This window comes from Erpetoichthys calabaricus, chromosome 8 (assembly GCF_900747795.2).
Source record: "Erpetoichthys calabaricus chromosome 8, fErpCal1.3, whole genome shotgun sequence".
Classification (NCBI taxonomy): domain Eukaryota; kingdom Metazoa; phylum Chordata; class Cladistia; order Polypteriformes; family Polypteridae; genus Erpetoichthys; species Erpetoichthys calabaricus.
In genome coordinates, this window is record NC_041401.2 from 58695646 (window position 1) to 58713838 (window position 18193).

Below are 18193 nucleotides of genomic sequence, written 5' to 3' on the forward strand. Positions count from 1 at the left end.
TCTGGTTGGTATAGCACACACCAGTTCAAAAACCTGTATTTGTGGAAAGCCCTCGTTTATAATAACGGTGTAGGGTCTCATAACTTCACAGATAAAATCTGCTATAGATTCTGTTATTTTTTGGGCACAAGGTAAATTAAATGGAAGCTTGAAACTACCCACAGTCTCCAGTGTGGATTGTTCAGGCTCTACTTATTTGGATGTGGTTTGAGATTACGTTTATGGGTAACATCAAGATAAATGATTTCTGAAATTTGTTCTGTTACAACAATACTTAACTTCTGAGCTGCACAGCTTACATATGGCTTTGTTTTTATTTAGTTGTTCTTTACTGACACACTGTTTGAATCAATAGGAAGTCCACATATCCGATTTAAGCATCGAAAGTGCTGACTAGATACTGTGCTTTTTCCTTAGAAAGCCTTAACAGGTGCATTAGCGACATCTATTGGATCAGATGCCAAAACGAAGATAAGCAAAAATCTACATATAGTAAATGAGCAGGACAGAGATTCACAAGATCAATCTTGTTTAAATGAAAAATAATTAATCGGAAAATTGATATTTTTACCCAGGCCTAGTGGTTAGTATTGCTGTTTCAGAGATCCAGAATGATATTTTATTAATACTGATGAGCTATAGTCACAATGAAGGTAGTTTTATAGAAATAATTGCCTGATCACATACACATACATACAAATATAAAAATAATATGAAACAACAATATAAAAATCAGGAGTGGTCTCCCCTAGACTTTCTCGTATACTCAGATGGGGATGGATATTTGAGGAGTAAACCGCAAGGCAATGATTATATTTTTATATTATGTACATTAAAGAACCATCAACAACAAATCAAATCAAATTAATAATATATTGAACAATTATTATAAAAGTAAAGTTGAATAAATCAACCTCTGCAGCTGCATGAATAAGAGGTAAATTACCACTTCCAGTTAATGGAAATAGCCCAAAAGTTGATAGAAACCTATGTTTTGTACCTAATACTTGTATGCAAAATTTGGTTGACCTAAGTGAAAGCGTACTCAAGTTAACGTGTTTACATACACAAAGACAAAACTCCAAAAATGTTTTTTTCAGACTCAGGGAGGTCTAAAATGTTGAGATTCACCAAAGTCTCGAAATTAAATTTTTGGAGGATTCCAATACTTTCCCTATACTTTATATACGAGAAAGAAAGGGATGTCTAAAAACTTCAAGATTAATCAAAATCTCGATATTGAATCTTTGGACTATTACAATACTTTCCCTATAAGAGAAAGTGAAAATAATGCAATTCAAAAATATTTTTGTACCTATTCAAGCATATTTTGGAATTGTATTTTTGGAAGGATATGTTCAATGCTTTCTAGAATGGTCAGAAAATTGATTCCAGTTTGTTTAAATTTCATTCTTTTTGTTTATAAATATAAAATTAATTGATAGATAATACAGTTCATATTTGTTATTCCTATATTTCTAAATGAGGTGGATTAAAAAATTCTTATAAATGATGTAAAAAGAGGCATGAATTAAACCAAAATTATGGATTATGGAAGGTCATCACAGTGAATAAAATGATCACTACTGTATCACCTCATTTTAAAAAGTTGTAACAATAAAGAGTCTGATCGAGTCATCGATCATCTACAGGGGAATGGGACTGAGGAGAAGGCGGTGAAAACTGTAGAGGGGTACATTTATTATATAATACTACAACAAAAAAAACAAAATATACAAAGCATTGTTTCCACTTGGGTGTAAATAAATATAAATGATGATGAAATAATGGCTAATTTTTGTCATGTTAAACATTATCATTAAATAGCATAATAATTATTTCAGAACTACAATTATTCGTGGTGTTCAGGTGTTGTGAGATGGTTTCGCTATGAAGCTTGCTGTACTGAGGTGAATAGATCAAAATCACATAACTTACAGTAAACACAGTCAAAGTGAGAAGTATACTATCAATCTAAGTTCATAGCCCTACACCCACTGACTGGTACAGTGGAACCTCGGTTCACGACCATAATTCGTTCCAAACCTCTGGTCGTAAACCGATTTGGTCGTGAACCGAAGCAATTTCCCCCCATAGGATTGTATGTAAATACAATTAATCTGTTCCAGACCATACGAACTGTACGTAAATATATTTTTGTAAAGATTTTTAAGCACAAATATAGTTAATTACACCATAGAATGCACAGTGTAATAGTAAACTAATGTAAAAACATTGAATAACACTGACACAAACACCCAGGCTCCCTGCTCAGCTGCACGCGCAGGCTCACTTGCTCTCAGCTTCACGCGCTCTCTCTCTCTCTCTCTCATCAGCACACGAGCCTGCTCTCTCTCTCTCAGCACACCACAGCCCGCTCTCTCTCTCTCCCTCTCTGCAACATTGCAGCAGTTTGCACTATAGCCTTACAACCTGATTGCTGTATAAACACTTTTTTTTAATGATTTTTAAGCACAGGGGGAAAAAAAAAGGAACATATGAACAAATCCGAACTTTATTTAAAAAACAACCACAAGCAACCAAGAAAGTAACATTGCAGAAGTTCTCGCTATAGCTTGCAATTTGATCCCCGTATAAACACTTTTTTTAATGAGTTTTAAGCACAGGGAAAAAAAATGAACATTTGAAAAAATCCGTAATTTAATAAACCACCAAGAAAAGTAACATAGTGTGTGTGTGTGTGTGTGTCGCGTGCTCTCTCTTGATCTCTCTCTTGCTCACTCGCTCGCTACACAGGAAATGCACAGGGAGAGACTGAACATGTACAAACCAAAAGGGAAACTGGCTTGTTTGTATACCGAGTGTGTGGTCGTGAACCGAGGCAAAAGTAAACAGCGATAAAACCGAGTTGTACGTGTGCCGAGACGTTCGTGAACCGAGGTTCCACTGTATTTGCATTTGCAACTTGAAAATGAAAATGCAAAGAGGAAAATGAAAATTCAATGAGCAGCAGGTGGCGCCAGTGCATATTGCGTTTTACTTTTCATTTCTGCAGCTTCATTGCTGATAAGGCTGAAAATAAAATTGCAAATGCTGGTCTTTCAATTTACTTTAATTTTTGCAATTTTCATTTGATAATTTTAATTTTCAATTCCTTTTTTTGAAGAAAACACCTCCCATACATGGAAAACTAGCAAAGCAAAATACTTCATTAAAATTTTCTGTAATTCAATAAATTGGTGCTTCTTTTTAGTGTAATCTGAATCTTATGCTATGAAATACAGAAAAGCATGCAATAAGTATTATTCAGTGCTATGAAATATAGTAAGGCATGCAGCAAGTTCTATTCTTTGTGGGGCTATTGTCCTCAGACAGACAGATAGACAGAGACAGATAGATATTTGTCCCCAGAGGGAAATGTGCCTTTTTACATAAGTTTTTAAATAATTATTGGCAGTCACAGAAATTTAAAGAACCATAGAGGCAAAGGGTACTTTGAGAATCAAGACCATGTCTTATCACATCTAGAGGAAGTGCCACTTTCCTGTAACAATATTTTGTAATACTGCACTACAGATAAATGGTAGCATGCACATTCATTGCATTATACAGAAAAGGCTAAGAAATTTACATTCCTACTATCAATGTTATGTGTAAAGGGTAGGAAAGATTCAGAAAGATCAATGGTGCTAGCAACAACAGTAAGCACCACCCACTACTGAAGAAATGTAATACTGAATGCAGAAAAATCGACAAGTACTATACCTTTTGGTTGAGAATTGATCTGACAGCTTTCTCTACTTCCTCTGTGTCATCAATGTTTACTGTCCAGACATGAGGTTTTCCAATATAAACCTCCGCATAGGGGTGCTGAGATGTCAGCTGCAAAGGGAAAATAAATAAATGGGCATCTTTGAACAGGGCTCATCCCGCTTGAAAAAAATGCAAATACCTAACAAATCCGAAACGGATTACATTTGCAAAACTAATAAATGAAAACAAATAATATGTGTGTAAAAAATAACCTTTCAAAAAAAGGTATTTATATTTATTCTTATTATATATTCCTCTGTTATACGTAAACTATGAATTAATATTTCCTTAAAGATAAAGAGTTTATACAGGTGGTGTAGCAAAGTTTCGAGGCACTTGCATGCCTCTTATCATTTATTACTTCCAGACTGATGAAAGAAAAAAGTTTACAGTAAAAGAATGTCATCTAAAGTCTAAATGTAATGATTCACAAGAACACTTACTTTAAATTATTATGTGCTAAAATGTGCCTATATATTTTGAAAAATGACTTGTGATCATGTATTCTGTGATATGAAACAAATTTTACTTTTCGTAATTTTTAAAATGTTTATTAACTTAACCAGTCAAGTGAGAAAAATGCTTAAATGATGCATGCTAGTTTAGCAAAAATCAATGGTAAATTGCATGTGCTAAAAAAATCTGGCAAATTAATAAAAAAGGAGAAAACATTTCTCTCTCTTTTTGCATTAAGGCTTTTTACTCTACCTAAATCTTCCACTGCTATCTCTTACTGTCCCTGATGTTCAGTGGCCATAGTCAACATTAATAATTTAAAAAAAGCCACAATATGCTTTTTTAAAGCTATTAAACATACTGACTTTTGGAGCATACATTATATTTGCTGCTGCCTGTTTTTGAAGAGAAAAAAAAACACATTTTCCCCAATAATACTTATTTGCTGTAATTAGTGTTTGGTGCATTACTACTGTGAGGTTTACAACATCTGTCAGCTATGAAAAAATTAAGCAGGTAAAAAAATATAATGATTGGGCAAGTGGCCGGTGAGACCTGTCTGCTGTAGGTAAAGTGGCAATAAAATACAAATTCCATTATTGATGTGCATTTCTATAGTGATATTGATATCCATCCATCTGTCCTTCCATTTTCTAATCTTTTTTCCCAATTCAGGAACTCAAGGAGCAAGTGCTTATCCTTGAACCATTGGACACAATATAGGAAACCCCCTCATTACATTCACTCATGCAACCACACTCACTAATAATTGAACCTTTTTTGAGTTACCAATTTTCTTGGCATGCATGTTTTTGGGATGTCACAGGGAAAAGAAGTACCTAGGAGGAAATCCCAGCACCCAGGCTAAGATATGAACATACAATAATGGAGCTTTGGGGCATCAGGTCTAACCACTGCACCAAAATGGTGCATGGCTTTGTTCTAGATTTTAAAGAGATTGTACTGACACTGAAAATGTGCTTATCATTCATTTGATTAAAGTAATGTTCTTCTCTTGTGATATTATCTGTGTGTTCATTCAATTACAGTTATTGTGAATGAACTGACTCCCTCAAAGAATGGCAAGCAAGCACAAATACAGCTAATTATGAACTTAAGAATGAAATACAGAATGTGATTTTAAAAGGGATGTAGTTGAATAGTGTCAGGTGTATGTGTAGCAACGGGTAAATTAATGTCCCAATGAAGATTTATGTTAAAAAATATTTACTTTTTTGTTACACTGTTCCCACAACATCATATTAAACTGTACCACACATGACTTGTGTGTTAATGGTTAATGACATGTGTGTTACGGATAACAAAAACAGCTTCATTCTTGCCAGATTCCTTTGTTGCAATATGAGTGCAGTAAAATGCTCCAATAACGTTAGGAGACACAGACACTCCTGCAAATTGCCTTTTTATTTTAGCAAAAATATGTTATAGGTTTTCTACATACACTCATACCATACAATAAACTAGACATAGAGATTTGACGGTCGGTTAATAGTTTCCAGTACAATGGGCATAATGGAATGAAGCTTGGCTGGAATATTCCTGACCACTTCCCTGAGAAGTTATAACAGCCAGCCAATATAAAGTGAAGAAAAAGCAATATAAGTTTTCAGTAAAAAATCAGCTTTGGCCCTCTTAAAGAGGAACTAAAGTACAGTCTATACATAATTACCACATTTGAGGTATAATATATTTCTCATAACAATGAACATTCTAAAAACAGCTCAGTGATATGAATTATTATATGTACAAGTCAGCACTTTGCTGGTTTGGCTGCATTTCCCTACTTGATCAAGGGTGTCATCATTTCCCATGTTCTCCAAAATCTTGTGTATGAATGAGACAGAGTTGCCATAAATTTACACCATGTTCTACCGTCCAGTTTTCTTTCATAAATCCAAGAGGTGCAAACATTTCATGCCTCTTTTTGTATGTATGCAAGTTTTATAAATCTGACTCCTTGTGTCTTACATTTTAGTTACTTTACTTTTCATTTTCTGATAGCTTCTCATGTTGACTTTAGCTGAAACCATTAAATTTACCACAATTATTCTGTTTTAATACTTTGACAATAAAATTTTCTTGCTTTTCCTGCCTGCGAACGTTGCAATCAAGTTCCAACCTCACTGGGCCACATGCCGAGGACCTGCACCAAATTAACATCATTCTGGACCAAAATCTTTAAATGCCTATCAGACAGCCTTGGTGTCACAATCCTTACTAATCCATTAACAGCTGTGTTTGGTGGACTCCCAGATGGGCTTAAAGTGGAGAAGGACAAACAAACTGTAATTGCCTTTACTACACTATTGGCACGTAGACTTATCTTGCTCAACTGGAAGAATCCTAACTCACCTATTCTAAGTCATATAACTGATGTTATATACTATTTGAAACTGGAAAAAATCTAATTCTCACTTAGAGGATCTGTGCAGAACTTTTTCAAAACCTGGCAGGATCTAATCAATAACATTCTAGAATAAACTTTTAAAGCACTGAGGAAGCAGATTCTCTCTCCTTTTTTTATCTTCTTCTCCATTTATCTTTATTTACTTATTAATTCATCTATTTACTTATTTTTACTAGCTTTAAGTTTTACTTTGCTGGCTCAGCTCTCTTTCTGGATTTGATTTGTTTTCGATCTTATGTTTGTAAAAAATAGCTTATTTGTATGGAATGTTGTGTGATTTCAATAAAATCAATAAAATAAAAAAAAAATGTTCTTGTTTTCGAAATTGAAAAATTGTGCATACTTAGTGGTGTATAATTTATTACTATAAGTAATAATTCAGAAGATATTTATAGTGGCTTATATATTATTACTTAAACCCTATCTTATACCAGACTTTTATTAACACTGTGTACAGCTGCTAAGAGTATTAGTAGCTTCTAGAATGTTATAACATGCTTCTTATTTTAGGGAAAAAAGCAAATTTACTATTGCTTTTCTTCTACTATTTCATTAGTATATTTTTGAGGGACAGCCATTTGTTGCTGGTGTGCCTTTTTATGTGGCAAGTCAGAGGACTGTGACTCAGTGGTGTTGGATCTTAGTATTATTTGGGAAGACAAGACAGGACAGGATGGAAGAAAAGGGGGCTATTCTGAACTTTTTTCTTTCTTATCTACTTAAGATATAATTGGTTTTATCAAAGCTTTTTTTATAACTACAGTAATCCCTCGCTATATCGCGCTTCGACTTTCGCGGTTTCACTTTATCGCGGATTTTATATGTATGCATATCTACATATATAACGCAAATTTTTTGCTGCTTCGCGGGTTTCTGTGGACAATGGGTCTTTTTACTTCTGGTACATGCTTCCTCAGTTGGATTGCCCAGTTGATTTCATACAAAGGACGCTATTGGCGGATGGCTGAGAAGCTACCCAATCAGAGCACGCAGTTAAAGTTCCTGTGTGCTGATTGGCTCAGCAATGGAGCACTGAATTCGATTCCGCTGCATTAACCAGGAAGTCTTGTCTCGCTCATTCAGCATTAACGTGTTTGCTGTGTAAAGAGATAACTTGTGTGCTCTTTTGTGTTTATCTTTGTGCATAGTCAAGCCCTTCGTTATGGTTCCAAAACGATCTGCTCCTGCTACTGATTCAGGGGCTGTGCCCAATCACCAATGGAAGATGTTAACGATTAACGAAAAGGTAAAAGTTTTGGATATGTTAAAGGAAGGGAACAACTACACTGCTGTAGGACGCAATTACGGCATCAATGAGTCCACAATTTTTTTTATTTAAAAAGGAGGAAAAGAATATAAGATCTACGGCCGCAGTGTCCTTTAACCAGGGTGTAAAATGAGTTGTTATGGGACGTAATAAGGCGGTAGTCCGGATGGAATCTGCTTTAGGGATTTGGATTGAAGACTGCCGGAAGAAGAACAATGGCGGAGCTACACAGTCGCCTGAAGAGTCTTCTTTAGAAGAGCTGTAATGCTCTCCTTTGTTGTGCAGTAAAATTAAATGCATCGTTATCGGACAAGTTGTCGTGTCATTGTTGGCGAGTAACCATAATTCATTTTCTACGTACAGTACTTAGCACATGTACGTACATTTAGTGTCGCATTGTACATATTTATTGCTGGTGGCCTGTCTATCGTAATGGCTGTAACATATGTGATATCGGAGACGCTCGATATCTTTAAAATAATATTTAGGTTTTACTGCATATAAACAGTGTGTTTACATACATAATTTCAACGAATCTTACCTAATATATAAGAGAATACAAAGGGTTTATGCTGTATAACTGTGCGGGAAATGTTTATAAGAGTGTGGGAGAGTTTATAAGGGCTTAAAATATATAAAAATAACCATATAAACATATGGTTTTTACTTCGCGGATTTTCACCTTTCGCGGGGGGTTCTGGACTGCAACCCCCACGATCTAGGAGGGATCACTGTACATGTACATGAAAGTTAAAAGTTTTGTTAATAGAAAACTGTAAACTATTCATAACCTTTCTACAGGATCCACTAGAGAGATATTCTTATAGGTATTCTTCCCAGAAGAAATAAAAAGTACAATTCTAGATAACTTCAGATAGCGAAACATGGACTTACTCAATTCAAAATTGCTAAATCACACATTTTTGTCTCAATTTCGACTATTCAAAATGCATGTTACTCCATTTTTGCCACATTACATTTAAATGATTTATGATCCAAAACAACTTGCACAGAACAAAACAATAATATGATTGTTATTAAATTCATACAACTGGGGCACTGCAGAATATTTCACCAGCCCACAGTCAACACTGTAAGTCACACCAGCAACTGCCTCCTTAGCCTACAGCTGCACAGAAAATTATTATTTTACAAGGAGATTTTAACTTTATCTTACCTCCCTCGTGGTGGGTTTTCCTTTGAAGAAGTCAGTATTTTTGCTGCTTTTTGGTGGATCAAACTTGGGATTCAGGAAAGCACAGCCATTAGCTATAGCTTCCAATGGAGCAGGACCTTCGTATGGAAATGAAAGCCCCACAAACAGCTGCAAAGGAGTAAGGCAAATTAATAACGTTTAAAAATTCAGTTTAGCTGAAAATGAACAAGCCAAATTATTAATATTTGTTTGAAATAATTCAACAGAAAATAATTTAAGATACTAAATAAAGTACAAACTTAAGCCTGTGTCATATACAGTAAGTGTCACGACTGTTTGAAAGTTAATACTGTATAATGAAAAATGTAACCTATAACCCAAACAATCATAGTATAGTCAATTAAATCCTAAGATTAATACATGATGCACCTAATTTTTTGATCTTTACAGTTCATTTAGAAAAGATGTAAATTCTAACAAGAAGAAAATTAAAAAGTGTTAAACAAAATATTTCCATTGAAACTGAAGCCTTTATACTATAGGTGAGCCAGACATCCTACTAGTAGCATGTGGTATGCCTCATTGTTTTAGTGTTTAACTTTAGTGCTTCCACAATTGGTATCACCCAGATACAAGGGTGCGGTCAGAAGAGTATATGTGCAAACCACGACTAGCATACAAGGCAAAAACGTGAATACGCTGTCAGCTACAAGAAACAGCAAATAACTGAAATGAGAAATTCTCAAATACAGTATCTGTTTTGTGGTTAAACAGTATCTGTATTTAGAGTTTATGAATAATTTTGGCTCTTATTAAAGTAACATATAATAACTGGGCTGGAAATTTAACAGCCTATCTTCAAAAGTTAATGTTAATGATAAATTCATATGTAGTAAAATTTGAATAGAATGTAATTTTCACATAGCTAAACAGATAATGGAAGATTCTGTTTTATCCCATAAAACAATATTTCATTAACATGGCAACATAACATTTTCCTGTATATCTGGTGTGAGGACAATATGATCTCACAGAGAATGATAGACAGATTGTTTGCTTGTGAACAGAAATGTATAGATGCATATGTATGTAATAAAATATAGAATCGGAGAAGAAATGTAACAAAGATAAATTAACCTTAAAATGAAATATCACAGAAAAGAGCTGTTTTTGTTTGTGTATTACTATTTTTTCTTTCTTTTTTTTTGCATGAACTATTTTTGCTTTGAATTTCGCTACAACTCTTAAAACAAAAGCACTTGGACTGTGGATTTTTTGTATGTGTCATACTCAATGCTTAAACCTTACCTATGGCATAGAGTAACAATAGTAGCTGTATAGCTTTAGCCACCCCTCCCTTATATATAGTGTACATTATAAAACTGAATCAATGCACTGTAATCAAACATTAACAAAGAGGACACTTTCACTGCTCCATCTGAGGCAATATGTCTATTGTTTTAACTGCTGAATGTCAGTGTGTTACTGATATATAGTGGAGATGAAATATTTTTAAAGGAAATAAGCATCACAAAACAGAAGGAAATATATTATGTATACAATAAATACAATAAAAAAACCATAAAAAAATATTTTTTAGTTTATCCCTAAAAAGATTTTACAACATAATCGAAACTGGTAAGAACTGGTATGCTTTGCACTTGACAATCACCTATTTGTTTTAGCCAAATCAAAAAATACACTAGCCTTATAGTGGGAGAAAAAGCACAACTATGTTGACTGCTAAGCAGTAGCCACAATGACCCCTCTGTACAAAGCTGGATCTCTGTGCATCAGCCTTCCAGAATAAACAGAAAGACACTTCACAAAAACATTTTCAACAACAGACTCTTTCACTTCGTACTCTCTAAAGTGTAATTCATTAGTTTGATTACATTTCCCATGAAATGCCACAGACCCTCTGGCTAACAGGGATATATCTAGATCTCTGACTTTGTTACATAAGGCTGCAAGTATGCTGTAGTGACTTCTTTCATCTGTTATGAGTCTTGTGCTGAGTAAATGAAGAATGAAAAAAATGTATGCTTCAAACAAGAGGTGGCAGCAGAGATTTAATAAAAAAATAAAAATAAATGCTACACTACTATTCTGCAAACATATAACAACCCCAAAACAAAAAGCTTTCTAAAGCATTTAAAAGTGAGACTCCTAGGGAAGGTCCACTGGTGATAATATTTCATAGAGATATTATTACATTATCACATGGCAAGACTATAACTATTCTTAAATCAACTTAAAATAGTGCCTTATTTTAAGTGTGTATTTGAATTTTTCTCCCCATGCATTATGTGAGCAATTTCATGAAACTTCATTGGCCCTTATTTGCAAATTAATGCATCAGAAGAAAGTAAATTGTACAATTACTCAAATGAAAGGCAATTTACAAGTTAAAAAAGTTCAATTTCACAAAAATATAATCATTATAGATAAAGTCACTTATAATCAGTTGGTCATGGGACAGGAATGCAAAAAGAAATAGTAAAAACAGATCAATTAAATGAAGTCATTATTTAAAAGTTTTAAAGTGACACTGTAGGAAATCACATTGACAAACACCTACATCCACTAAGACCCAAATACATGTTCTGGTTAACAAGAAAAATGAATTAAACAGCAGATTGTCTGCTCACTTACAATTATCTCTAGTCCCAATATGTCACAAGTTTCAGATGCACGTAATATATTTGATTGGGTAACTATGTACAGATACAGCCCAACAAAATTTGGCCACACTTAAAGTCACCTTCATCCATTTCAATTCTGACCTTTGAAATATCACTTAGATATTGTACTTGAAATGACAGATGGAATTTGATCCTTAAATCAAAAATAAAATTCACATTCATATTTTGATCTCTATTCTAAGATAACTCTATTTTCAGGAAGTTTCACATGTGTGGGTGCTCAGACTTAAATTTTCTTTTTTCCTCACATCACTCTTTAAGTGAAATAGACAAATTGGTTCATCAGCTTTGGTCCTCAAATAGTGACAATCAAATTGACTCCTGAAAATACAGGGTGGTAGAACAATGGTGGTGCCCTGTAAAATTTCTCTTTAAAGAGACCGACTCTGCTGGCATGGACAAAACATTGTAGAAGCAATCTTATTTGTAGAGCAAACAAATGAACCCAAAAAAATAAAAATATCACTCTCTTGCTTACAGGTTATATCCTTTGTTTACACAGACCATTACAATGGGCTAAATGTGTCAGCATAATTTAACATATCTAGGCAAATGTTGCTTGTGTAAAAAGGGACACACATAATACACAAATCATAAATGTGTCTCTATTCAGATTTGGTTCCAATCTTGTACCTGAAACTGTCACGACAGACTTTAGCATGTGTTCAGCATTTTTATAATTTTTAACTGTTAGTTTATGTTGTCATTTATAAAAAATACAGATTTTTCTACCACAAACACTGCTCTGCATTTTGGTTAACAGGTGTATAACTAAAGATTTGAAACATTTCTCCGGCATCCTAAAACTATCATTTTGCTAAAGACCCTCTTTTGTTTCACTCTTGAACCTATCCTTGATTTGCTCTTGTTTTATATTAAAATTGTTAAGCCATCAACGTAGCAAACAAAATCTGGTTTCCTTTTTAATTAAACATAATGAGTAATAACATCCATATGTCCCGGATATCTTGCAATATTATAATGCTTTTAAAATTGCCATTTTAAAGAGCGTTTTCAGTGTCAGAATAGCATACTTAGCTACCTCAACCAATGTGTGTCTTTTGGAGGCTGCTGGCTTGACACTTACTGTAAATTCCTAAATCAAAGGAGTAATGAAAAAGAAGTATTAAGGTAAATCTTTGATAAATCTGCAAACTGGGAAAAGAATCCCATTTAGTTTAATCCTGCATATTATTCTTTAACCACCTAGGCCCCACTCTACAAACTTATCAGACTGCACTGCTCCAAACACTTGATCTACCTCCCACAAGCACTTTTTAACTATAGCTTACAATATACCTGTGTATTACTTTTTTATTTAGTAGCAGAATTTTTAAGTTGCTGTTAATGAAAGTGTTTGCAAAACAAAAAATATAATGAGGAGGAAATAAAGATCTCCACAATGCAACATTTAATAAATTCACTAACTCTTGTTTGTTCACAGTGCCTCAACTTTTATTAAACAGAGATGGGCACTGACTTCATGTCTTTAGCACTCAAGGACCAGAAAGCAACATAGTGGAGCAGAGGGCTAGGACAGAGGACTAAAGTAACAAATATGGTTAATGTGTTTAAGTAATTGTTAGCAATTCTGCATGACTTTCTTAGATGAATTACAGGCATGTGAAGTGTCCTGGATCCACTTTCCTCTTTGATCATGTCACCTTACATGCACAGAATATCCCATAATTTGTGAAGGGCCATGTTTTCCATGTGAAATATGTGTCAGTGCATGAGTCATAAGCACTGAATGCTTTGCAGATGCACTGTGAGCAAACAAGGAAAAATAATAATAATAAACCATTAAAATGCACACTAAGTACAAGTGTAGTAAGTACATGTAGTAGTACTTAGTATTTTGACATTTGACAAACCCTAACATCCTGTTAAGTTAGTAGATTTTATAAATGTAATTGTTAACATAAATACATGAATAGTAAACTTTGAATGAAAAAGTATTTGCCTCTTCCTGATTACTTATTTCAAACGTTTAACACTGAATGTTTTCAGGTCATCAACCAAAAGCTAAATTTTAAAGAAGAGCAACTGAGTGATCAAATATGTCTATTTGTGTCATTTACTAAATGAACTGTTTTCCAGCGCCATCTGGCACAAGTTGAGATAATACTCATGTCTAAGCCTCACAAAAGGTGATTTCTTCAGTTTGCAATTTGCAATTAATGATAACAGCTTAGAAAGCATGCCATACTGTATGATAATTTGCAAAATAAATTACTAAGGAAAAGATTTTGGTTTCTAAAACAATCTTTTACTCTTTTTGCTGTACATGACTCCCCTTCAAAAAATTATTTTCAGATTTTTTGGTCTCTGAAACTGGCACATAAAGGATCAATTCTGGATCATGCTTAACACTACTGCATTCTTTCTATAATAAATCATAACATTTACCTTGGTCTCTCTGAGTAGGAACTGCAAATCTCGGCCACTCAGAATGCCATGGTTTCTCACATAACTGGGAAGGTTTACAGTGCTTATACCGTGTACTGTGCCATGGACCTCTGTATAGATATGAATTATATCCAAGTACTTCTTTTTATCCTATAAAATAAAAATAAAAATAAAAACTGAAAAAACAACAGATTTAAATATGCCTGTTATGTATCTGTAACTATAGGATAAACATTTTAACATTTATGAAAATTATATATGTACAGTGGATATCAAAATATAACAAAACTTAATCATCTTTTGTTGCTATTGTATTATTGTCAGCTTTTCTGAGGTGACAAGTATGGACTCCCTAATTGATCTTATCATGTTGTACACGCTAAATTTATTCATATAGTTTCCAGTCATTAACTGAAAAATAAATACTGAGTAAACCAATACTAAAAAATCCAAATGTTACTATGTTATTGCCACATGAATTAGTGAATGGCAAAGATAATTCAGGATATTTTAACTCTTTCATGCCGCTTTTTGTAAAAGTACACTTTTCAAATCATGTCTGTTAGAAATTCACTTTGTCATGTTTTGACATTTGCTGTCATGTGACTGTACCCTCCTGTAAATGAAGGAGATATTAGTTGATTAATACTTACAGATGAATATTATACAGTATATACAGTATATATTACTTCAACCATGTTTTAAATTGTGAATCATGTCAGCATAGTATTTGATGAGATTTACTCCTCCAACCTGCTGTCAACATTACTACTTAGGTGATAAAAAGATTATGCCTGAAAAAGCACTTGAAGTTTCAGCCTCTAGCTTCTAATGCAAAAAAACTTTTCTTTTACTATATGTATAAAACTTAAATAATACATGAAAAAGAGGTTTCCCATATATAAAATATACTAATATTTGGCAAAAGTTGCATATTTTACAAAACAATCTTTTATATAAGCTTCACTGCAAAACTCTTAACAATGCATTAATCTTTTTCTATTTTTAAAGCAATTTCTTGAGGTGACATTATGCTTTTTAAAATAACAGGTTTTTATCATTTATTGAAAATGGTTGAAATTTTGTTTAACATCCTGAATACTTTTATGAGGCCCTGTAACCTTTATTCTTTATTTGCAAATACCTTGGCTTATATTAATATTAAATATTAATCTGACATATAAGTATTAGTCGAGTCATAATGTTGTTTGATAAATATTTTCTTACTTGGAAGCTAAAGCTGTTTTATTAACATTATACTAATTACACAGTCAGAGCTTAATACTTAATGAACCCTGGCATAATGATATTCTAAACATTCCTTTATTTTAGGCTGCAGAGTGGATGGTTTTACAGGACCCCCTTCCCCAGAAATATTCACATAAGCACAACTTTGCATGCAATGAATATAATGTACTTTATTTGTTGAGATTTAATTGTCTCATACATATATGACATACACAAAGTATTGTTAAACTTTAAAGTAAATAATCTAAAACAACAGTCCTTTTTTAAGCAAAACATAATGACCACTCATTATAACTATGAAATACAATCTTCTTGTGCAAATTAAAACAGATCTACTACTAGTATGTTTTCTACTACCATTACTACTGCTACTAAATCTACTCTATATCAACAGTACCAAGCTATATAGTGAATATAAATGTTAATTTTTATCTGACCCACACGGACCCCCTGAAACTCATCTATGGACCTCCTAGGGAGTCCCTGTTCTAATGTCTTCTTTTGTTGTAAACACTATAGCTATTATAATGTTAGATTATACCAGCGTTTCTCAACCTTTAAGTATTTGCGACCTGAGTTTTCATAACAGTTTTAATCGCGCCCCCCTAACGTTTTTCTGAAACCCTAATAAAATGTATTCCTATATTTTTTGCTGCCGATAGACCGCTACAAGTTTAAAATTTTCCTACGAATAGCGAAATTGCACCACATATGGCAACATTCGCGTCCCCCTTTTTGTTACTTCGCCCCACAGTTTGAGAATCGCTGGATTATACCACAAGTTTTGATACTACCGACTATTCCATTCTCTTACACAGACTTGAAAATTAAATTAAGCCACCAGGCAGTACAATTGTGTGGTTTAGTTCACATTTATCCTATCAACTTCAGTGCAAACATTAATGTAATGATAGTACTCCATACTGGATTATACCACAAGTTTTGATACTACCGACTATTCCATTCTCTTACACAGACTTGAAAATTAAATTAAGCCACCAGGCAGTACAATTGTGTGGTTTAGTTCACATTTATCCTATCAATTTCAGTGCAAACATTAATGTAATGATAGTACTCCATGATAAGACTGAAGTTGGAAATGTTGTCTCTCAGAAATAACTACAATGACAGTGATTTTTTCACTTAACATGTTGCCTCTGGGGGATACACAGTAGATAAGCCTATCAAAATATCATGAAAAATGCAACACCTGCAAAAAAGCCAAAGTTGAAAATTAAAAAAAAAAAATTGGTTCTAGAAAATATGTAACTTTTTAATGTAAGGAGTAACGTAATACAATACTTTTTTAACAGCAGTAAAAATACCTGTTACTTAAAAAAAAAAAAAAAAAAAATTCCCATTACTGCATTACCAAGGAAGCTTATGAAAAAAATACTTAAATATGCATAGCATGCAATCAAGTGAAAAGAAAAGAATAAAAATTATAGATAGGTACAATTAACACTTCATGTGCTGAGGGTTAAATTTAATTCACCCCATTTATGGTCACAGGGAGCCAGTTATTATCACAGCAGCGATAGATAGATAGATAGATAGATAGATAGATAGATAGATAGATAGATAGATAGATAGATAGATAGATAGATAGATAGATAGATAGATAGATAGATAGATAGATAGATAGATAGATAGATAGATAGATAGATAGATAGATAGATAGATAGATAGATAGATAGATAGATAGATAGATAGATAGATAGATAGATAGATAGATAGATAGAGTGCATCCCACAGTTGACAGTTCATGTCAGAGCACAAACCAAGCATAAAGTCAAAGGAATTGTCTGTAGACCTCCGAGACAGGATTGTCTCGAGGCACAAATCTGGGGAAGGTTACAAAAAAATTCTGCTGCTTTGAAGGTCCCAATGAGCACAGTGGCCTCCATCATCCTTAAGTGGAAGAAGTTCGAAACCACCAGGACTCTTCCTAGAGCTGGCCGGCCATCTAAACTGAGCGATCGGGGGAGAAGGGCCTTAGTCAGGGAGGTGACCAAGAACCCGATGGTCACTCTGTCAGAGCTCCAGAGGTCCTCAGTGGAGAGAGGAGAACCTTCCAGAAGGACAACCATCTCTGCAGCAATCCACCAATCAGGCCTGTATGGTAGAGTGGCCAGACGGAAGCCACTCCTTAGTAAAAGGCACATGGCAGCCTGCCTGGAGTTTGCCAAAATGCACCTGAAGGACTCTCAGACCATGAGAAAGAAAATTCTCTGGTCTGATGAGACAAAGATTGAACTCTTTGGTGTGAATGCCAGGCGTCACGTTTGGAGGAAACCAGGCACTGCTTACCACCAGGCCAATACCATCCCTACAGTGAAGCATGGTGGTAGCAGCATCATGCTGTGGGGATGTTTTTCAGCGGCAGGGACTGGGAGACTAGTCAGGATAAAGGGAAAGATGACTGCAGCAATGTACAGAGACATCCTGGATGAAAACCTGCTCCAGAGCGCTCTTGACCTCAGACTGGGGCGACGGTTCAACTTTCAGCAGGACAACGATCCTAAGCACACAGCCAAGATATCGAAGGAGTGGCTTCAGGACAACTCTGTGAATGTCCTTGAGTGGCCCAGCCAGAGCCCAGACTTGAATCCAATTGAACATCTCTGAAGAGATCTTAAATTGGCTGTGCACAGACGCTTCCCATCCAACCTGATGGAGCTTGAGAGGTGCTGCAAAGAGGAATGGGCGAAACTGGCCAAGGATTGGTGTGCCAAGCTTGTGGCATCATA

At 34.3% G+C, this 18193-nt stretch overlaps 1 protein-coding gene across 7 annotated transcripts in view; it reads right to left on the minus strand.

The window, feature by feature from the left end:
- The window catches only part of mgat5 (alpha-1,6-mannosylglycoprotein 6-beta-N-acetylglucosaminyltransferase), a 262957-nt gene that overhangs the window by 37910 nt on the left and 206854 nt on the right, over window positions 1–18193 (minus strand). For all 7 annotated transcript variants that reach the window (XM_051930552.1, XM_028806564.2, XM_028806565.2 and 4 more), the window contains 3 exons: window positions 14196–14345; window positions 9103–9249; window positions 3727–3843 (listed from right to left, as the gene is read on the minus strand). In XM_051930552.1, the coding sequence (XP_051786512.1) occupies window positions 3727–3843; window positions 9103–9249; window positions 14196–14345 (414 nt within the window). The remainder of the gene's footprint in view (window positions 1–3726; window positions 3844–9102; window positions 9250–14195; window positions 14346–18193) is intronic.